At 38.6% G+C, this 24,226-nt stretch overlaps 1 protein-coding gene across 1 annotated transcript in view; it reads right to left on the bottom strand.

Annotated features, from left to right (window-relative positions):
* The window catches only part of KPNA1 (karyopherin subunit alpha 1), a 42,690-nt gene extending 18,464 nt beyond the window's left edge, over nt 1-24,226 (bottom strand). The window contains exons 1-5 of the mRNA XM_081318154.1: nt 24,100-24,226; nt 14,511-14,644; nt 10,268-10,375; nt 5,749-5,848; nt 305-399 (exon numbers count right to left, since the gene is read on the bottom strand). Coding sequence (XP_081174280.1) covers nt 305-399; nt 5,749-5,848; nt 10,268-10,375; nt 14,511-14,639 — 432 coding nt within the window. The 5' untranslated portion in view covers nt 14,640-14,644; nt 24,100-24,226. The remainder of the gene's footprint in view (nt 1-304; nt 400-5,748; nt 5,849-10,267; nt 10,376-14,510; nt 14,645-24,099) is intronic.

Genomic DNA, 24,226 nt, shown 5'->3' with positions numbered 1-24,226 from the left:
AGTTGCATTTACATGTATATTTATGCATCCATTTTGGGGTTAAACAATTTATAAGCAAAGAAATAGGAAATAAAAACTAACATTCACTCCTCCCAACTGAGTGGAAATAAACTAAAATGAGACAAATGTTCTTGGTACCAATAAAATTTTTAAAGCTGAACTATTAAGTTCTTCATGATAAAAGATTTCGAGCTGTTATATACTACTTTGACTTCAGTGAGTTTAGATTTTTTTAAATTATGTATGAATATGCATTTATTTTATTTATTTTTTTACAAATAACGAATACACACAAACATCACACCTGTAATGTGCAGTTTTCCTTCCGCTTCAGGAACTCCACAAACCTGGCAACAACTCCTGGTGTGCTGATAACTTCATCTATAGGTGGATTTGGTTCTGTTTGAGATGATACAAAATAAAAATATATTAAAATAACACTGTTATCTTTTAAATATGAAGCAATTTAAAGTTTGGGCGGGTACCTATAGTATGGTCTGTATTATAAATGCAAAACCATTATTTTAAGATACGATCTGAATCACATTTTGAACTAGGTGCTGTTTTGCCAAAAAGGAAAAAATAATAATTAAGGCAATTGATTGATAAATTAAATAACCATATAGTGTTACTCACCTCCATCTTTTAACTGATTTTAATTATAAAATATATGATAGAATTTGGTATAAAGTGCATAAATAGGTTCACGTTAAAGGTTTTAAACAATTTGTGCACTCATGTATCATCCCAACTATTTCTCTCTCACAGACCACTTTGTAGAATTTAACTTTTCACCAACCGGCTTTCTGCACCTATAAACCAAACGACTCTAGAGAAACACATACAGACAGGGACTCTGTCCTTTATTTCCATCCCTTTCTAAAAGACTTATTTTATTTGCCTCTAAAGAACATGCCTCTACTTAGGTAGCCTGAAATTCTCCCTTCCCTCTCAGTTCCGTTTTCTTTCTTCTTCAGCTCTGGCCTGTTCTCACTTGATAGGCTTTTTCTCCATAATGGGAGAAAAGTACATTATAGACTGCAAACTGTAAAAAGACTTGAATAGCCCAGCCATTTTATCATTATGTTATTTCCTTAATAAACCTTATATTTGAGTTTCTTTCATGCAAGTGCCTACCCCAAGACTAGAAATTTGAAAGTGGAGCCACTGCAAAGGAGAACGGAAAACTAGTCTTCACCACACTTTTCAATGTCCCAGTCCCTCCTCCCATCTAATGATGACAACAAATATGCAAACAAGTGTGTGGAACCAGGAATGGAACCTGAATAGTCTCAAACTTATTTATTTAATTTAGCTGTAGCTGAATGGTTCTGGAAAAAGAGTGTTTGCTGAAGGATTCTCTGTCTTCCACAGTGACAGAGGAGGAAGAAAAGGACATTTTTTTAAAAAAAAAAGCAGCATGTGGGAATGATACAACAGGTGACTCTAGGAGAAATACACATCCCCAATTTCTACTTCAATAAGAGAAAGCAACAAAAAGGAGTATTTGTTATATACTGCAAATACAGAGACAGAAGGTATGCAGCTGAAATTCAGCAACTCTATTTGGGATCTATATATTTCATTCTACAAGGCATTTTCCTGTTTATAAGTTTTCTTCAATTTAATGTTATTGAATTTCATTGCACTTAATTTTAACTACCAACAATCCATCTTTTTTATGCAAAATATCTGCATATTTATTTCAATCTGCAGCTTTTCTCAAGAATGTGACTTTCTTCTCTAAAACAGAAAAGTAAGGTGGCAAGACACATCTTTTTATGTGAAATTCTGAAATGTTTTCAATGTTTATTATGTTGAATTTTAAACCTAACTTTTCCTTGTGCTAATTTTATTTCATTTCTGTGCAATTTATCTTGAGTCTTTGGAAACAGAAAGGAAAAATATTAAATATGTCAGGGAGATAAATCAAAACCTCCCTATCAGAGGGCAATGAACCGTGGTTCATTTGATGCATGATGAACATCAGGTAAAAATAAAGAAACCCCAAAACATATATTCTACTATAACAAAACTTCAATCAGAAAAAGGAAAGAAATACTCTTAACTGACTACATGCTCTCTCACAAGACAGCACAAAGAGAAAAAAAGAGAAAGTAAACTTTTGTGGCTGGACATGCGCACATCATAGTAGTTCTAGACATGAAACCAAAACATGGCTGGACATGTGACAATCACCTTGGTTACAATGATAAGATTACAATGCAGCTGGCAGAAAAACAGAGTGAGACGTGCTAAACTGACAAAACAGAAAAAAACGCAGTGACAAAATAAATCAATAGTGAATACTCTACATCTAATCAGAAATTCAACTGAATAAATCTAGTAATATTATAGAGAACATCTGGATTAAAACAAGTGGGGTAACAAGAAAAACTACTATTGTTGGTGTCAATTACTGTTTGCCCACATATGGAAAAGATGCTGCAAGTGTATCTAAAACCAAATTACAAATGTTTTAAAAAGGGAAGGGGATGAGTTTAATCATTCAAATCAACCATTGAAAAAAATTCTGCCAAGTATAGTTCTAACGAAATTTTTGACTTGTGTCAAATTTACCCTCCTTCAGAGGGTGAAGGAAGGTCAGCTATTCTTAGCATTTCTAATAAAAACATTAAGATTCAATTAAATTTGACTATAGTCAAAAACATACTTTAAACCTCAAAAGGTGGATCCTGTGGCAGAACACTCTTACAGGAAAAGGAGCTTAAGATACATGAGTGTTTCTTTAAAAGATACTAAAAACACTATCACAAACAATTCCAGTGAATAAAAAAATGAAAGGGCATAAAAAGAAACCCGTGACAATTAAAAGGTTTAGTGTTATTGAAAGCTAAAGTTCAGTTTGTTAAAGATGCTGAGCATAAAGATGGATGCACTGAGCATAGAATTTTAAGAATCAGTATTAGGGCCTAGTACCTTTTAAAAAAAACAATTACTGGATTTAGGAGGTGGCAGTAATACTTATTCAATTTGTAGATGGCTTAAAATTAGATGGGATAGTTAATATCCTTAATAGAAAGAGAAATTACGATGATCTAGCTGCAAAAATGGCAAATATAAATTAACTCTTGATCAACAGAATTATAATTTCTAAATAATTCTGCATTGGTCTAGCTATCCCAAATACTGTGTTTCATTGTGGGCCCTATATTTTAAGGATTCAGGACAACTGGAACTGTTCATGGAAAAGTGAGGAAGATGATCAAGGGACCAAAATCTAAGTTCTTGTGAAGAGAGTTGAAGGAATTATGCAAAATCAAGTCTTAAGGACAGAATAATTAGAATAGGAAAGCCCTGTTCAAATATCTCACACAGAAGGTGTTCCCCGCTGTTGCAGAATCCAAATAGAACCATGGATTTAAGTTGCAGGAAAGCAAAGTTCAATTAAGTTATAAAAGTGTTTTAACTAACAGTAATTCAACAGGTAGGAAAATGGAGTTTTGTCAAATTGCGGACATAATTTTAAAAAGAAACTTATGATAAACTATGCAGTAACAACTGGTTATATTCAATATGCTAGTGATCAGATATTAAACATTGCCTTTAAGTATTAATAAAGACCAGGAGTAGCATTTGGATCTTCATTTTGTGTTGCAGAATTAAGAAAATGATTACATAAATATTTTAGAGAAGAAGGGTATGTGATGAGAAAGGATACAGGAAAACTACAAAAAAATATTGTGAGTGTTAAGTGATTTATAAAAGAAGAACCCAACAGCAATGATGCTATGGGAAATCTACTTGAAGCAAACAAATCCTTGCAATTACCATGAAGATCCTTTTCCTTCAGTGGATAGAGGGAAATCCTCTTCTGGGTTGCTCCTCCCATTCAGTCTGATAGACATGACTAAAGGTTTTGTGTGCTTCCACTGTGGAAGGAAGCAGCCCCTCCCCTTCAGTATTTGAGATAAACTCCTTCAGAATATAGAAGGATGAAAAACAAAAGATAAAAGAGGAACAGGTGTTTTCTCTTCCTCTGCTGGGTGAGCATTCACTTGAAAGGGATGGATGCAGTCTAGGCCCATCAAGATGGCAACTTTTCTCTCCCTCAAGATACTGGTTACAGAGAGGAGGTCCCCTGTGAGGTAGTGTAGTCTCCTTTGCCCTTGGGGGAGATGGGTCGTGAGGGTTGTATGGGGAGAGGTCTGCCAAGGTTACCTGGTGCATCCAATGGCAGAAGTCCAGATGAAACGCCGATCACTTGGTCGTGGGAGGTGGGAGATTGGCTGCTCGTTGTCTCTAGGCTTAGTCCCTTCCTACCCCATGGTCTCTCAGCTCTTCATGGGGATTGAGGGAGTTCTGTTCACCTGCAGAGGTGGCACAAGTGGAATCTATTGACTCAGCTGTTGAGCCAAGAACTGCTCCTGGGATCGTCTGTGGAAGGGAGGCTGCTGCCGAGGGGTAGGGGAAAGACTTTAAGAGGAAGACTGGTGCCTCTTCAAATCAGAGATACACTGTATGTTTTGATCCTCCTCTTAGGGCAAGTGGAGACGAGCAACCCAGATAAGGAAAATTTCCTCCACTGTGGAACACTGGATCCCTGAATGCACGCTCTTTTACAAAACTGAATGAACTATAGGTCTATATAAAGTCTAGTCATGTAGAGAAAGAGCAGAGCAAAGCAGACTTCATCTACAGAGTAAACTACATATGTAACCTCTAATGGACAGTGCACTAGTTCATTCTCTATTTTTTGACTTTGTGTTTTCTATGACCTCACATGCAAAAGTAAATTGTAGTATGAGGAGTATACATGTATATGAATGAATGATGAATGTAATAGGAAATTAAAACATATTATTTAGAATTATAAGCTCATTTCATCCACCTGCTCCTCCTATACATAAATATTTCTCCATAAACTTTATATAAAATATGAATTATTTTTCATTGTGTTCTAAATTTCTTTCCTCTTTTAAACCTGATATCATGAAAATAGGTCTACAACCTCTTTGGGGTGGTGGGTATTATCTGGTATTCTGAAAACCCATTATGAGTTCAGCTGCAAAATGATTACTGAGCGGGCATACACCCGGACTGGAATAAACTGTTGCTAGAGCAATGCAGTGATTAGGACCTGAAGGGCAAAATATTTTGGGATGTACACAGAATACCTGTTAGGATTTCCTAACTAAATGTAGCTTTTCCTAAGACTCTATTCTTACTGTGCCAGCCCCAAGACAAACAAACAAACAAAATGCAGCTGCTTTAAATTATTTGAGCCAGGTGCAATGCACATATCTAAGAATGCTCTGGATTACGTTTTGCCTTCTGAATTCACATCACTGTATAGCTCTACCAGTTTCAAGGCATCAATTTACCAGAATGACCCTCCACCAAGACATGACCTACGACCTCTATTTACCTTTGTCTATTTGCTGGACGTGAAACAGAAATACAGGGAAGCAGCCATTCACCATGCATTTTTCTAGGAGAATTTAGGGATCACAGGCATTCTCAGAAATAATGAAATAGTTGCACATTTGCTCTACATTTGCAAGATGCCATCCATCCAATATTTTAAATCATTTTTTTGAAGGTAGGAAGTTGAATGGAAATGAGCCTGATGAGCATCCAGGGAGGTTTCTTTGGGCACTGCTATTCCTGGGCTCCTTACCTGGCATCCTGTTAATGTGTAGTAAGTGCTAATAATAGGACAACTTCGATGGAAACCCACAATACATGCCTAGGAGCAGCAACTCTCTCTAGTACTCTTACACTTACCTTTTGAAAGAAGTTTTCGGAACTTTTGGGTAGCTGAGAGCTGCTGTTCTGGACTATTGGAAAAGATCATCTCGGTCATGTCAGAGGTGATCACTGCATTCTACAATTCCAAATGGGGAAAAAATACTTAAAAACACTGCTTCAAAATTCAAAAAAAATAAATTGAAATTCTTAAATTTAACATCATTTAAGTAATTAAATTGGACTCGAAGAGGCATTGTTCTCATTCATGAGGTTTTTTGTAAAATAAGTAGTTTCAGAAAGACAACTGAATTCAACAAAAACAATTGCAAGGGCAAATGAAAAAATTACAATCTTAAAATATATTTTGTTATTAAATAAAAATTCCAAAAGCAACACTGGGAGCTATGATTTGGATAACTGCAAAGATTAATATTTTTTCCTTCCATCTCTATATTCAATTTAAGGAATATATTCACATAACAGAAACAGAATTCATATGAACAGGGCTAAATTCTTGAAAGAAACATATAAGTGTTATATATTATCATTATTGCTTTATTAATATTTATACTGACATACAATGTGTAAGAAATGTATAAAGAAAAGGAAGAATACTGAAGTTTAGTGAAGTATTAAGAACTACACAGTGAGTGCATTTAAATATTATTTAGCACATATAGAACTGTCTCCATTAGAACCTGGAGTCAATTAAAAAGAATTTATCAATTTATTTATTTATTTTAGAATTCATCTATTTATTTTAAAGGTTTAATCAATTTAAGAACAATATGATCAAAACAACTGTTCTGGGAAAAATATTTTTAGATAATTGTGATAGGTGCATGAATTGTTTCCTCTACAAAAAAGGGAAAGGTGAGTCACTTTGCTGTGAAAATTCTCTCTGGTTTGATGCAAAGGAGACATCCTAGGAAGCTAAGAAAGCCACACGAGTAAAGGGTGCTGTTATACTAGTTCTGACAAAGTCCTCATTTCAGGTTTTAATCTTGACCAACTAAAAGGCTGTCAAAGAACCCCTACTGAGATAACTGATGCAGGAGTGGAAAAAAATCTTCCCATTCCTTAGATGGGGTTACTTAAAACACCAAGGAAAGTCCCTGCAAGTGAAATATGACCTAATACAGGTAGTCCTCAACTTACAACAGTTAATTTAGTAACTGTTCAAAGTTACAACGGCATTGAAAAAAGTGAGTTATTTTTCACATTACTGTTGCAGCATCCCCATGGTCACATAATCAAAATTCAGATGCTTGGCAAGTGACTCATATTTATGACGGTTGCAGCGTTCTGGATCATATGATCACCTTTTGCGACCTTCTGACAAGCAAAGTCAATGGGGAAGCCAGATTCACTTAATAACCATGTTACTAACTTAACAAATGTAATGATTCACTTAACAATTGTGGCGCAAAAAATCATAAAATGGGGCAAAACTCACTTAACAAATGTTTCACTTAGCAACATAAATTTTGGGCTCAGTTGTAGTCATAAATCAAGGACTACCTCTACCTCATTCACACCAAACTATAAAGGATCTTCAGAATAGTTGAATAATGTTCTCTTTCCCCCTTTGTTGTTTGAAGACTTCCAAACATGGAACACAAACTATTTTTTATAGAATGGAAACAATCTACCGAACCTATGAAACAAATAGGACCAGTAGTAAACTTTAACATTCAAAAGCTTCTTCTGCAAAGCCACACTTTAATTTTGTAAATTATTGAATTTGAAAGGGTTATATTAAATGGCAGCACTGTCTCCAGTGCAGAAACATGAACAGAGAATACTAACAAGACAGCTGTGACCCTAAAGAATGGGAACTGTAGTGAGAGGGTTCTGGAAATATCTCACTATAAATAGCTAAATAGGTTAGGCTGTAACCATTAGGCCAGGTGAAAAGATGCAGCCAGTCAAAAAGAATAGGTATTTTTAATAATACAGATTTTGAATGATGTAAATCCAATTGTATCAAGAGTGATGGGTGGGAGAATGACCTCTCGAGACCTGTGAAAGATCTAGTTCCAACTGACAAAGTCCCCTCTAAGGCAGCAGTCCCCAACCCCCGGGCCACGGCATACCAGGAACTGGGCCGTGCACAAGTGAAGCCCCATCCACTGGCTGCAGGCAGCACATGAAACCATGGCCCCGCTGGTCCGTGGAAAAAATCTTTCTCCACACAAACAGTCACTGGTGCCCAAAAGGCTGGGGGCCTCTGCGATAGGGACAGAGATTTTTTTGGAGATTGAGAGGGTTGTCGGCTTTGTGCTGAAGACCTTTAGGGACTAAAGCCTGAGAGAAAACCGACCTCAGGTTGAAGTAATTTGGCAGTGAGGCTTTGAGAATATGTAGGTTCTACAAAAGGAATCTAGGCATTGCAGGTGTTAGAAATATTGCCTTTTTGAGGAAGTTTCTACTGATAAGAACAGATCTCAAAGAAAGTTTGCCTATAAAAGGAAGGAGGTGTAAGGTTTGCTGTTTCCAGCTTCTGAACACTAAGAGTCCATAACATGTTGCTCATGTGTTGATGGAGATTCAGCATAGACTTATTAGGTAAAGGTAAAGGTTCCCCCGCACATGCGTGCTAGTCGTTTCCGACTCTAGGGGCCGGTGCTCATCTCCGTTTCAAAGCCAAAGAGCCAGCGCTTGTCCGAGGACGTCTCCGTGGTCATGTGGCCGGCATGACTAGACGCCAAAGGCGCACGGAACGCTGTTACCTTGCCACCGCAGTGGTCCCTATTTTTCTACTTGCATTTTTACGTGCTTTCGAACTGCTAGGTTGGCAGAAGCTGGGATGAGTAACAGGTGCTCACTCTGTTACGCGGCACTCGGGATTCGACCCGCCAAACTGCCGACCTTCTGATCGACAAGCTCAGCGTCCTAACCCACTAAGCCACCGCGTCCCTTATTACTAATTAATCATTAAAATACCCTTCAGAGGGAAACTAAAATGGTAACTAGTATTGGTATGGATTATTACAGAATGCTTACTAGGCATTTACTTCCAAATCAACACATTGTTCCTCCTAAATTAGGTCTCTGGCTATTTTATATTTATTTCTTATATCAATTTATATGACCAGCCATCTCATAATTGCAATTCTCTGTTGTACACATAGGATTAAAAGCAGACAATATCAAAAACACTTAGCTAGGAAAGAATGGCAGCCAAAGAAAACCCCCACTCAAATAAGAAATTGCTTAAGTTCCAGAGAGCACCAGTTTGGGTGTAATGATACGGTTACAAATCCAGAGACCATGTGTTCTAATTTACAGCTTAGGCACAAAGCCAGCACTCGGGCCCTAGGAAGCAGGTAAGGGCAAATCACTTCTAAAAATCTTGCCAAAAAAACTGCAGGGACCTGTCCAGAATCAGGCACAACTGAATGGAAGAAAAAATTCCAAGCAAAGATACAATGGAAAATCAATTTATTTCATTTTCAGTTTGAATCGGGTGTAAAAAAAACCATTTGCCACTGATTTTGTTAGAAGCAATATGAGAGTGAAAAAAGATATGGGACAAAAGCTAGCAAGTAGTTCAAGTCTCCCTTTAAATAATCAGGTATAGCTTTGAAAATGATGTTAAGCTAGGGTCCCCCCTCCCCCAGCATTGTGAATATCCTGCAGAAATAATGTAGCTTGGAGGTTTCCAGATTGGTTCTCCTATATCAGGGGTGTCAAACTCAATTTCATTGAGGGCCGCATTGTGGTTGTCCTCAATGGGCCGGGTGGGTATGGCCAGGGTGGGCGTGGCTAGAGTGCATATGGCCTACTGGGTGGGCATGGCCAGCTCTACATCATTCGCATCAAGGGTGCCTATGGGGGCCTGGGCAGGAGTGGGACAGATCTGAGGGACTCTGGCAGAAGGAGGGTCTCTGGGCCAGGGCCAAGGCAGCGGGGGCCATTCCCTCACTGTTTCCAGGATGGCTTCACGGGCCACATGAAACCACTTCGCGGGCAGGATCTGGCCCCCGGGCCTTGTGTTTGACATGTCTGTCCTATATAGAACAGAATGACTTACGTACCTTGTAACATTTTCAAAAATACATGAAACCACTCTCTGCTTCCTTTTCTTCTCTACATTTTAAACTTTTTAAAAAGCAAAGAAAGAATCTACTGGAAGAGAAATCATCCTCTCTTTAATTACATCCTGTAAACCTTATCAAAACCAAACAGTCCAAATATCTGTTCATTTAACTGCAAGATTAAATTTAAAAAAATATTTTTAAAAAAGCTCTAAGAATTTACTTTTTCAACTGTTTAAAATTGTTCATCTGCCAGTGGCTCGAAACTACTGAAAATAGAGCTTATAAATACTATAACATATAGTGCATAGCCCAATTGTTGTTTATCTGCTTTTTTCTCCAAGGCAAAAATGCAGCATACTTAATTTGAGAATGCTCATGCAATTAACAGATATCTTGAGAATTGCATTTTGGTTTACAGCTTTAGAAATTATCATTAATGAAATTATTAAAATGGTTGGTCGCACAGTCAGCCAGATGTTCAGAATGGATTTGGAATTTCATTATGGACTTACAGATGTCATTTCCATGTTATTCATTTGAGTTTCATGGAAACCACCATCTGACATGACTTCCTCCTCTGTCTCTTCATCAGCTGTGGCAACATTTCTACGTTTAAATAACTAGAAAAGAAATGCAATGATATTAAAATTAAAAGCATGTAATTTAGAGAATAAAACAATTCACAATTTATCAAACAATCATAGGGTCCTAGACTCTATAACCTCTTCAGTAATGTTTGGAAAAAAATGCTGGGAGGGACATGAAATAATATAACTGTTGGAGAAAATGAAGACTATACAATCAACTATATACAATGGATGTAGAAAGTCAACACATCCCTGTTAAAGTGCCAGGTTTTTGAGATGTAAAGAAATCAGACCAAGATAAACCACTTCAGATTTTTTTTCAGCTTTAACATAATATGTAAGTTGTAATATTCAACTGAAAAACATTTGAAATCTTTTAGGTGGAAAAATAAAAAATGCACAGTAACCATGGTCACATAAAAATGCACAACCTTAAATTAATACCTTGTTGAAGCACTTTTGATTTTATGATGGCACTCATGTCTTCTGGGGTAGGAGCCTGGCACATCTTGGACATTTGGAATCTTTGCCCATTCTTCCTTGCAAAAGTGCTCCAAATCTGTCAAGATTCCAAGGGCATCACTTGTGCACAGAGCTTTTCAGGTCATCCCACAGATTTTTAATTGGATTCCAGTTTGGATCCTGGGTGAGTCATTTCAAAATTTTGATCTTCTGGTGAAGTCATTCTTTTGTTGACTTCGAGGTATGCTTTGGATTGTTGTCATGTTGAAAAGTGAAATTCCTCTTCATCAGCATCAGAGGTCTTGTGCCAAAACTGAGTGACATTTGGAACTGTTCCTAATTCCCTCCACCTTGACTAAAGCCCCAGTTCCAGTTGAAGAAAAACAGCCCCAAAATATAATACTGCCACTATCATGCTTCACTGTGAATACGGTGTACTTTGATGATGTTCAGTGTTGTTTTTGTGCCAAACGTACTTTTTGGAATTATGGTTAGAAAGTTCAAGCTTGGTCTCATCAGACCATAACACATTTTCCCACATGCTTTTCTCAGACTTGACGTAGGCTTTTCAACAAGTTTTTCTTTGTAAGAAAAGCTTCCATCCTGCCACCCTACTCCACAGCCCAGACATATGAACAATACAGTAGTTATCACATGAAGTACACAAACAGTACTCGCCAGAACTTCATATGGTTCCTTTAATGTTGTTGTAGGCCTCTTAGCAGCCTCTTGGACCAGTTTTGTTTTATTATCAATTTTGGAGGAACGTCCAGTTCTTGATAATGTCACTGTTGTGGTCTATTTTCTCCACCTGATGCTGACTGTCTTCGCTATGTTCCATGATATATCTAATGCCTTGGAAATTTTTTGGACCCTTTCTGACTGATACTTTCCAACAATAAGATCCTTTTGTTGGTCTGTATGTTCTTTGCAGGCCATGGCTTTTGCTGTAAGGGGCAACTGAGTAAATGTCAGAAAAACTACTACAACAGCTGAACTTTATATGTCTTTGATCAGTCACTTTAATTGATGGCAGGTATGTACTGACTTACTATTTAACATCAGTATGCATGTGATTGGTTAATTCTGAACATAGCCACATCCTCACTTATGAGGGTGTGCACACTTATGCAACCATGTTATTGTAAATTTTCATTGTTACTTTTACCCCTAAAAAATTCTGGTTTGTTTTTCAACTGAATTATATAGCTTATATGTTATATTAAAGGTGGAAAAAGTTCTGATATGATTTATCTTGGTCTAGTTTTTTTTACATATCAAAAATTTTAACAGGGATGTTTAGACTTTTTATATCCATTGTATACTATGGAAAAGTGTGTAAATTGAGGCAAAATACAAAAAAAATGTGCAATATACTTGAAAAAGCCCTCTCTCTCTCTCTCCTCCCCCCCCCGACACACACTTTCAACTGTGATGTCTATCTTTATCTAGCTAGAAGACTGTGGATATGCTGCTGGTACATCCATAACATAATGACTAAAGGCTAATAATATCCTTCAGCATAAAGTAATGGTCTCTGAATTTCAGTTTTGTTAGCCTGTTTTAAGCAGGACTTAAGAGTAGTGGAGCAGGATCATCCAATTCTCTTTACAGCAGTTTTAAAACATGAAATACTAGCCCTTCCAGAAGATTATCAACTAGATCAAAAGTTTCCAAACTTTCTTAGTTGCTGGTTTCCTTAGTTTATTTAGAAGTCACAGAGCTAGATACTGAAAGGGTCTCACAGCTCCTAATTAAACCTGTTTAATTCACATATTTAAAAATAATCAGTGACATATTTTCTGTAAATTGGTGAGTACATAATAAGCATAATCTGATATCCTACTAATTTTTGTGGCCTTGGGGTGGAACAACAGAAATTGTCCAAATTTCAATGGTTTCCAGTAGCAGAATACTCAACATATTTTGCATTATTTCATATAGAATATAAAGTGAATTATTTAAATTACTGCAGCACAACAATCTTAGAAAGCTCATATAAAACATTATGAATGGAATTCTTTTATCCAGCACTTGAAACCAAAGAACACCAAAAGCATGTCCAAAAGCTCATGTTTTCTTCTTTTGTATTATTTAACAAGAATATAATTACACATTTAAGAAATTTAGTTTTCTAAGTAATAGGGAAGAAAAAATATTTATTATGTTCAATGAACAGTATATAATAAAATGTATTCCAATCTAAAACATGTTATATGTAAACGGGAAAGGAAACATTTTGCATAATACATAGCATTTAGAATAACAGAACCATGTCCTTTTGAAAGAAAAAATTATAAACAGAACCAGTAAGAATGATCAGTTTTCTTTAAATGTGGTGTTATCAACTATGAATGTGTGCCAGCTTAAAAGAGGCACTGAAATGAAAGTATTTTATAGTTTTGTTAGCCCTTTCATCACATGAGCAAAGCCTTAGTCAAAGACCACTGTAGGATGGCCACTGAATTGAGCTAGGGAGAATGCCTTCTTATACTAAAGGGTTGTGATTTGGTTAAATATTTGGCAGGATGAAGAGGCTAATCAAAAATACATCCTTGGGAAGAGATCCTAGGTTTAATTGGCTACAAATAGTCTCAATTCAATGTCTCAAAGTTGCTGCTCCATTCTCATGTTTGAACACGCAGGGCTGATTTAAGGAAATTCCAGGATAAATAAAAAATTATGAATAAGAATTCAGGGTGCCAGACATAAGGTGGTAGTATGAAAAAAATTGGCCTGGTATGTAAAAATATGTAAACAAGTATTGGTTTCAATTATACTGCCAGCCTCACAGAAAAGATCTGCATTTGAGACACAGCAAGGAATTTGGAATGTTCCTTAGAAATTTAATCTGAATGTTTTCTAAAAGAACAAGGAATTGTACAAACTTAGTTGGGGACAAAAAACAGCTGAGCTCTAACACTTGGAGTATTCAAGTAATAAATATTGCCTCTTTAATATATAAGAGTGATCGCAATGCTGCAGTAACTCGGCTTTTATTATTTTACTTGCTACCTGTGTTATATACTCTCTATGCATTTTCTGTGAGATCATGGCATGAAAGACTATGCCTATGCCTTGAAATTGAAATCAAGTGAGTCTTAACAGTATGTTCTTGGGAAATCCATGCTAACTTCAAGTAATCACTGATTTTTTTTTCAAATGTTTACAGATCCGTCACTATGAACTGCACTAGCATCTTCCCTAGGTATCAAAGTCAAACTGATTTGGCTTTTAGTTTCTGGAAGATTCTCTTATTTTTGATGATAAAGTCAACATTTGGCTTCTTTTACTTAACTGACACTTCATCATCCAGGAAATTCATAGATATGGCCACTGCCAATAAATTCTTTCAATATAGTACTTTTGGTAAATAATTACATCATTTTACTGTTTAAAATTCAAAAATTTCTAAAATGTTATCACACACAAATATATAAAATAAATGCTTTTATTACCTGCCAGAAAGTATGTCTTTCTTAAAATCAATTCAGAATTCCATTAAACCAATTAAATTTTTGGGAAATCCTTTGGCTTAAAAAAATTAAAATGCAGGAACTTTATTAACAGTTTTTTCTTAATTATCTTTGAACATATGATTTTCTGGAATATTTTTGTTCCATTTCCCCCTTTCATTTGCTCCTTGATAATTGATTTTTTACTAAATGTTTTACATATATATGTATTCATGGATGTACGTATGTACCTGCTCCTCTCGTTTTTGTTTCCGCAACTGAAGGCCCTCTTCCTCCCGACGGCGACGCATTTCATCAGGGTTCAGAGACTTGTTTTTATAACTCTTGAGTCGAAAATTCTCTTTTCCTGAAGATGTCATGGTTTCTAAGCAATGGAAGTAATCAGAAAGAAAATCTGTTTCAATTGACATATAACTTCATGTTTTTATTTCAAGTGTATTATTTAAAATCAACAGTGAAAAGGGTTGGAGGAATTATCTTGTTTGAGAAGAAAAACATAGTTTGATAAGCTATTTTTATCCTTCTCCTAATATTGGCCTCATTTCCTCTAATTATTACGATATATTTCTGAATAACTGTCTTGCCCTAATAAGAAAAACAAGCATATTAAACATAATCTCAAAAATAAGAGAGGAAAAAAACACAAGCAAACTGGAACAAGCCAGATCTGAAAATACGTGCAACTTGATTACAATCAGAATAAATTTACCTGGAAAAATGAGCCAACAATTATTGTGATTTCTTTCTCTTTCTTTAATAAATGGACTAAAGTTAGTTTATATCTTTCAAGTTATTACAACTTCCCTTCTCCTTTGAAACTCACATAATTTACTGCCAGTACAGACGCAATGTTAGAGACACATTGCTATTTTCCCCTTTTTATTGCTCATTCTTCAATCTTTCGACTATTTAGGTAATTTTCCTAAATCCAACAAAGCTAAAACTATAGCAAAAAAAAAAAATCCTACACAGATAAATTCTTATTGTAAGTAACCTAAAAGAAATGTATTCTTCAACTAAAGCATGACTTGAATGATTTCACGGTCATATCTATATATGTAAATCTCAAATACTGATCAGTCTTAGTTTACAATTCCAGATAAGATTGGCACAAAACTTTCACCAGGTACAATTTCATATATACATAGGAGTTTCCTACTGGGATATGGCTCTTTCAAACCAACCTTCCTCAGCAACTCAACTGTACAGTAGATTGCTTACAAATACTGCATATAGTTCTAGGCAATGCTTTTTGAGAAAAACCTGACAAACAGGAACATATCCAAAGGAAAGCAAGCAAGGAGATTAGGGTTCAGGAATCTCTCAAATATACTCAACAGCAGTGCTTTTTTTGTAAAAGAAAAAGGTGGCGGAACTCAGACATGTCATACAATCCGCCTTGCCTACTCTACAAAGTTCCATCTAAAAATGGTGCCAGAACTCTGTTCTGAGCGTTCTATGACAAAAAAAGCCCTGCTTAACAGAATAATAAGAGTTGGAAGGAACCATAAGAGATATTCTAGTCCAACCCCTGCTCAAGCAAGAGAACCTATACCAGTGGTGGCGAAACTATGGCACGCGTACTTGAGGCGGCACTCAGAGCTCTCTCTGTGGGCATGACCGCTAATGCCCCAGCAGAGTTCTCCAGAGTAGTGTGCACGTGGCGTTTGGAAGCGACAGGGCAGGAAGTGAGCGAGCAAGCGGCATTGGGCCCCTGGGGATGCCCCGGAGATGGCGAGGGACTGTTCCCCGCTGCCCTGCCCCCACCCAGCCCGGTGACCCCCAAGGCATGCACACAGGAGACGGTGAGCGCAAGGGGACCGACAGCATCTGGCAGCAGAGGCTGCATAGCCCGCTGTGAATATCGGGCCAGGCCTCCGGCAGCAGTCGAGAGAGTACGTGTTGTGGACTGCTGGACATGCTTACTCCATCCCATCTCTTTTTGGTTGGAGAGCTGATCGCCACTGGTCATCTCCTCAGCCCCCTCAAGGGTCTTGCCCTTGGCCCGTGGGTGGAACGCATTCCCCTGGCGCACCTCGGTACCTACCACGGCCGCCAGCCTCTTGCGCAGTTCCATTAGGCTGCTGGCCAGAGCTGCAGGCCTGCCCAGCACGAAGGAGGCGAAGCGGTCAGCTAGGAGGCCCCATGTGAAGGTGGTAGAGCACGCCCAGGGCCAGCAGGCAAAAGGCCATCCCAAGCAGGGAAAGCCCGATCCCCATCACTGTCATGGCCGCCCAGGCCCAGCAGAGATGGGGGGAAGGCACACAATCCTAGCTGGGACTGGGGGGGGCATGGCGCTGATGGGGATCCAGCTTTCCCCACTTGGGATGGCCTTCAGTTTGCTGGGCATGGGCGTGCTCTACCCCCTCTACTTGAGCTTGCTAGATGGCTGTTTTACCTTCATTTGTGCTGGGCGGGCCAGGTGCTCCGGGCAGTGGTGGCGGTGCCAGCCCAAGGTGTATTGGGTGCACGGGGGGAACAGGCCCCACGCACGGGCCAAGGACAAGATCTATAAGGGGGCTGAGGAGATGACCAGCAGCAACCTGCTCTCCAACCGCAAGCAAAAAACAGATGGGATGGAGTAGGCACATCCGGCGGTCTGCATCACATGCCTCCCCCTCCCCTACTCCACCTGATGCTAGAGGGCTGCTCCGGTATTGGCAGCAGGCTGTGGAGCTGCAGAGTGCGCTGGCTGAGGGGCCGGCAGGCTGTGGCTACTGACGGACACCATCAGCCCCCATGCACTCACTGGCCTCTGTGTGTGGGGGCCAATGGTGTCAGGCGGCAGCTGCCCCTGCCTTGCCTCATGGCAATGGTACCCCGCCTTGCCTTGCCTCACCCCACAGGACGAGCCTCCGCCAGTAACCCCCTGGATTTCTCCAACCCTGCCTGGCCCCCACAAGCAACATCAAGGTGGCCACACCCACCCCGCCCATGCCCAGTCTGCTGTGATCACCACAGTGATCACATTCAGTGGGCCACACCCACCCAGTGGGCCATGCCCATGCCCCTCGCTCCCCCGAGAGCACCACAATGCTGATGCGGCCCTGGCACTTTGCAATAAATAAGTGGGTTTTGGGTTGCAGTTTGGGCACTTGATTCACCATCACTGTGCTATAAGATATGGCAGTCAATCTCAAGCAATGCAGTTGTGAATTAGTTTTGTTTTCACGTCTGTTCTAAATCTCAGATTAAAATTATTTTAATGTTTATCCTGATCTTCCAGTTAATAGAAAAGCAGCACAGGGTTAAAAAAAATATCCTGGAGAGATGTCAGGTGAAATGTCCCTGGACTAGATAGCGGCAGTAAAAACTATATTAAACTACTACCCCAAAGAGAATATGAGACCAAGGTATGAACACTTGTGGGGTTTCTGGAAAAGCTTTCCCCCTGTGGGTTTTAGGGTTTATTAGAAGTATAATCACTCAACAGATAACTTTGGGTCCAGGGCCATAAATAACACTAGGAGTAAAACAAATGGCAAAACAATTTCCATTGGCAAACTATTTATATAAGTGAATAGCGCCATCAGGACTGGTATCCACCACTCCGTATTATTTTTAATAGTTCAACAGAAATGTAGTCAGCTCCTAGGGCCTTCCCAAAGGTAGGGCAACAGGGATTCTCCAACTGGAGAGCCTGGAGTAGGTAATGGAGGTAATGCTGATTATACCTCAGTTTATACAGAACCTTGGCCATCAAGGTAGGGGACAGTATGAAGGCTAGTTTCTCTTATTCTCAAAAGACTTGCTCCTCTTTTTTAATTCTTAAGATCTCCGGTCAACAGAAGATGTTTTATCTTCATTCTTAAACATGCTTTATTATCCGTCAAGGAAAAGCAGAGCCCAAGGCCATCAGTACTGAGACAACCAACATTAGACAGTTTAGGCATATTTGTTCTTAACATGGCATGGGTTTTAACCCAAACAACGAGATTACAACTTAAATATCAGGGACAAGAGAAATGTAATTGCTATAGGAAATGAGATGGTCACCTCTGTGACCATACACTCAGGAAGGGAAAAAAATTGCCTCCTAAAATTTTAGCTAGAGATATGTTCAGTCCAGATACAAGACCAATTTATATGAAGTAAAGACACTATAGTCAAGAAGTGATTGCTGTTCCCAGAAAATAATGGAGAAATTGGATGTTAATATAGTTAAAAACACAGCTCCCTATAAACAAAAAACAGCAAAGCACTTAATAAAAACAGGTAGATTAATAGAGCACGAGTTTTCTATTTAAACTGATTTTAGGATATGAGGAAAGAATTTGAGTTAATCGACCTTCACTGCAGTGATACTGTCTGAGACAGGGCTTTTCAACCAGTGGTACAGGTACCACCTGTGGTACATTGGCACCTGGCAGATGGTACACGACCATCCTAGAAAAGTGGTAGCGGGGGAGGGGAATGAGCTGAACCGGTGGCAACACCGCACAAGCCTGAGCAAGAGATGGCTGGAGCTGCAGGGCTGCCAGGGCTCAGCGGAAGCACCAGGATCAGTGCCAGGCTCCAGCTGGAGCTTAGTGCTGATCCTGGTGCTTCTGCTGAGCCCAGATCAGCTGGAATGCTGCAGCATCTCCAAGGTCTTGTGATGCATTCAGATGCTTGGTAACTGATTCATATGACGGTCACAGTGTCCCAGGGTCATGTTAAGTGACCAAAACCTGCTGCAACCACCCAGCAGACGGGGGGTGGGGGAAAATAAAAACCAAACACCCCCCCACCCCCGCTGCCAATCCTCAACAGAAATGCTCACAACAATGAAAACCTCAGACAGGAGGAAGAGCGCCGCTGGGCGGGCAGGCAGGCATCTTGCTCAGCTGTGGCTTGGAGGGCACTTTTTTCAGTGCCATTGTAACTTCAAACAGTCACTAAGCGAATTGTTGTAAGTTGAGGACTACCTGTACTTCATCACCTTTTTCCTTTTTTGGGGGTCAAGTTTTTGACACCTTGCTAGGTGACTGGTGGTACTTGGATGTGGCCATATCCTATAAGTATTACAATGGGTGAAAAAGTTGAAAAGTCCTGGTCTATGGTTTTGGCTGGAAAATAAATCAAATAAATCAAACTCAAATAAATCAAACTCAACACTCAATTCTGGCTTGAAATACGGACAGTGGACTACAGGTAATCCTTAATTTCAAATGAAACTGAGCCCAGAATTATGGTCATAACTAGTTTTGGTTTGTAGTCAAGGCATGACATGGCCTGGCTGAGGAATTCTTGGAGTTGAAGTCCACAAGTCATAAAAGGGCCAAATCTGAAGACCCCTGATCCAGATAGTTGGTGGCAATGTGCTGACTCTGTAAACTGCTTAGAGAGCTGTAAAGCACTATTAAGTGGTATATAAATCTAGGTGCTATTGCTAATCTCCTCCATAAACCTGCATTTTCGTGCCTGACTTGTCATCTAATTCCATAAACATTAATTAATTAGGTCCTTCAGTTCTCCTCTTTTATTATTCCTCTGCCACTTATTGCTTTTCCATAGAGAGAGGTGACTCCTATCCAAGTTAAAATATATATATTTGTGTGTCTGCAAATTTCTCTTAAGTCAAAACTGACTCAATAAAGCAAGGTGGGGTTTATTTGTGGAGGAGATCACAATCTCTTAAGAAAACAATTCCATATGCTGTGGAGAATAAGGGCAATATGTTACTGGAATGGGCATGGTCAGTTCTGGGGGCATTTTGTATTTTAATAAACATACTTTAATCAAACTGCTGTAAATAAAATCAAAGACTACTGACATATATAAATCCAGACACCAAGATGGAAATGGACAACAACCCTTTGTGATGAACTAACAATAAGACATGAGGCAGGCAGAAAGAAGTTGGGATCAACTTAAATCTGGAGAGATAGTAACACAAAGTACTCATCCTAACAGATTACTTATAACTTCTCAGATTTATAACAATGTAGTATAAGAAAAAACAATTCAGGAAAGCAACACATTATAACAGAAAAATGTGTTACATTTTACGGTCCTTTCCTCGCAGCCTTAAAACATTTCTTTTCAATCAGGCTGACCTGGACTGACAATAGGGATTTTTAAAAATGTTTTTAATATTTTATCATTGGGGCTTTAATTTAATTTTTTTTAACATTTGTATTATTGTCTTTTATTGTTGTTAGCAGCCCTGAGTCCTTCGGGAGATAGGGCGGCATATAAGTCCCAAAAATAAATAAATACATATATTACTGCAAATAATTAAAGGAGAAAACTCCTGGAAAATTGTGTCAAAAACAGAAAAATTCCAAAAGTGTGTGTCAACTTGCTTGAAAATTCTTATTCATCCTTTTGTCCAGAAGAGAAAAAAATGTAAAAAACAATTTCCAACATTGATAAACCACGCCTTTCAACAATCCTAGTGTATATGTATCTTTCTATTATTGTATTCATTGTTTTGACTACTTTCCCTCTGCAACTCCACAATTCTTAGTGCTTTGATAAATTCCAAATTTATAAAACACAGCCAAGGATGCATATGCATCCTTGATAAGCAAGATAATTTACTTATTTACTAAATTTACGGTATATCCTACCTTTCTCCATGGGCCTGAGCTAGCTTACTTGAGAATCTCTCCTTATTTTACTCTTTACAACAGTCCTCCTATGAAGTAATTTTGGTTGCAGGAAACTGTGAGTTTCCATGAGACTGTACCCTTGAATTCTCTATGATGCTAAATCACTATGGCACACAGGCTTTCTATTAATAGTCATATAAATAATATTGTGGAAAATAGTCCAAAATATGGCAATCACAGGATAAGCTGAAGCCATGTGAATTAATCTTCTAACTACAGAAGTGCATTGCCAAATTAGGTAATTATAATCAAACTCTGTTAAACATTATTTGAGATGTCCTATAAATACAAATGAAGTTTTCTATTCTCTTTATTTTGAAATAAACTATATCAATCAAATTAGCAATAATTTCAGCCTATGCAGCATTCATTGAGCTGTCCATAAAACCTCAGGCAGGTACAATTAGGAGAGATGTTGCTGGGGCTTATGGCATCAATTTCACTCCAAGCTCCCCAAAACGGATCTATTCTGCCTACTTATGGAATTCAACCCTATGATTCAAAGCCTGAAGCAATCCTCAAGCTGACAAAAGCTGGACACCACCAGAACAGGGTATTTTGAGTACTTATATAGTAATATCATAAGACAAAATGGATAATTAAGAACTTCAGAAATTTAACAAACCTTCTAAAAAGAGTTTAGAAGCATCCCAAAAAACCATTTGCAATTTACTTACTAGGAAATTCCACTTACTCTTATATAAACATGGACAGAACGGCAGTGTGTTTTGGAGTAATTCCATTGGGGGTGGGGAGGCATAGAGGCTACCATTTCAGAATCAAAGTACTTAATAGAATGACAAAGAACAGTAGAGAAAATAGAAACAACATCTCCTGAGCTACCATTCCAGAAACATAAACCATGTCGATTGAGGGAAAATATATGGTACCTACATGCAATGAGCTCAAAAAAAGTCCTTAATTAAGATAACATCTATTTAGTCAATTACAATAGATTTCATTGTGAATTAGGCAGATTGATATATAAAAAGAAAAAGTTACAGCTAGAGAGATGGAATAAAACATCTAGTTAAACCCAAAACATATTGCAGGATTGAAAACAGCAATCTGAAGAATTCCTTCATGTCTTCTTGGCAATGCTCCTAAAATAAATAGTATAAGCATTCTGACAAATATTTCAGTTTTATATATACATAATGCTTGTACAATATTGAAATGGAAATTGATTCCAATATAAATATTTGAAATATTTTTCAGAACTACATGACTGGTTACTGCATTTATTGTAGGAACATGAACACCAAGTAGTTTCTTATCTTTTCCATTCCTAGGGAATACTTTGGGTAAGATATTCTATCTCTTTATCTATTCCTTACCCCCAAGTAGCATTTTATAGACATATCTATCTATGTTGCACATAAGGGCAGGGATCAGTATATGCTATTATCATTATTATTAAAGAAAATGTAAGAACCATAGGTTCAAAATAAAATATTCCATTTTTCTCTGAGCTTGAAATATTGTAGCATGCATGTAATAAATAAGTTATCTTTACGTTTTTTTATCTACTAACTGGGTCAAAGTTGTTCTCATACACTTAATATAAATAAGCAAGCACAGTAAATTATCAGTGGTTCCAACTTTATTTGGATAAACAACTCATCTGCAATCTTGTCTGGCTCAAGGGCCACATTTGGTTACTGAGGAACATGCAGGGACATGTGGCCAGAGAAAGATAAGCAGATACAAAGATACAATCAATGTATGCTAGGTATATGTGTCAGCTTACACATATAAACATATCACAACTTAACATAATTTTAAAATCCATGTTTTAAAATAATCTGATTCCCCATTCTATATTTTTAAAATGAAGCAATAAAACATTCTAGAAGTGCTAAAAGTTGTTAGAATGACTGGAAAAATGTATGGTACGAAAGTACCACAACAAACATTATAAGTGATCCTCTTGGGGAAAACATTCCTTAAATGAAGCAATACCAGGGAACAGAGAACTTCTGATCTGTCAGGATAAGAAGCTCAGAGTACCAAAAGAGCGGTACCTCTTGTAGCTTGAATGTAAACTGTTTAGGATTTTGTAAATACAAGTATCTTGAATTTCACTTGGAAAAAGTAGAGGTTTAGTAGAGGGATCAAACTATATCAATCATTCTCGTAGCGATTTAACTGTTCTCCTTTGAATAGGAGAATGGCTAAACTACATATCTGATCTTTTATGGAAGTGAAATTCACTTTGTAACAGAATGGACGCAACTGGACAAAACACTAATCTATAATGATTATAATCCATCTTTAATATCAATACACCTCTTCATATCTAACATTTCTCTATCCAGAACATCAATTCTTTTTAACTGATTGGCTAAGTGATCATACAGTTCTGACTCTGGAAGAATCCAAAACCAGCATCTAGAAAGAAGAAAACTAGGTATCAGGAAGAAAGACGGATGTCAAAGGAGGATACGGTATTTCAGTGACTGACCCCTGAACCTCACAAGAATGTACCTCGGAAATCCCTTAAGCTGTATGCAAGTCGACAGGATTTACTACTTACAAAACTGTTATTTCCCAGAAAAACATTTCGGTTAATTGTCTCATCTGGAACAACTATACTCTGGGTCTAATGATAACAGCTAACCGAAAAATAAAGATCTGTACATTCTTACCTATTTGGGCAAGACTGTTTGTAAAAGGAGGGGGAGGGGCAATTTACAGGGATTGTGTTTTTCCCCCACTGGAAATAAGACCGGTGTGAAAATTCTGCACAGTATTAAAAAAAAGGGCCAAGCTTCCTATAATGTGAAAAGGGTACCCAAGTCTTCCACAGGTGCCAAACTATCCCAGGTAGGAAATGTCAGGACGAACTTTTGTTCTAAATCCTGGAAGGCCACTGGCAGCCGAAAAGAGGCCGTATCCAGCAGCTACTTCACGCCTTCCGAGTAACCCCCTACCTTCCAGCGCCGCAAGTCACCACCCTCAACGCCCCGCGACTAAGAAGCAGCAGCCCTGCCAAGCTCTCGAGGGGCCTCGCCCTCGCCTCTCCGGTCCGCCTCGGGGACGCCAGGTTCAGCCTGCGGGCGCCCCCAATCCAAAGGCCGCGCACGCTCCCAGCCCTCCTTTTGCCTCCTCTCCGGCCTGCTCACAGCCCTGGGCGAAACGCAGCCCAGCGGCCGCACTCTCTCAGGCGAGGCCGGCCCCTCGAATCAGGCGCGCATAGCCGACCTACCACCAGCCCCAGTACCTGCTGCTGCGGCCGGCTAAAGAGCCGGCCTACACGCTACCAAAATCCTTCTTGGGCCCAAGGCGCGCACAGGCGCCTCTCCCTCTACGCAAGGCGAAGCCGGGTGCGAAAAGCGACAGCGCGCAGG

The sequence above is a fragment of the Vipera berus genome (assembly GCF_964194415.1).
Source record: "Vipera berus genome assembly, chromosome: 2".
Lineage (NCBI taxonomy): Eukaryota > Metazoa > Chordata > Lepidosauria > Squamata > Viperidae > Vipera > Vipera berus.
This window is presented reverse-complemented; position numbering and strand designations above follow the sequence as displayed.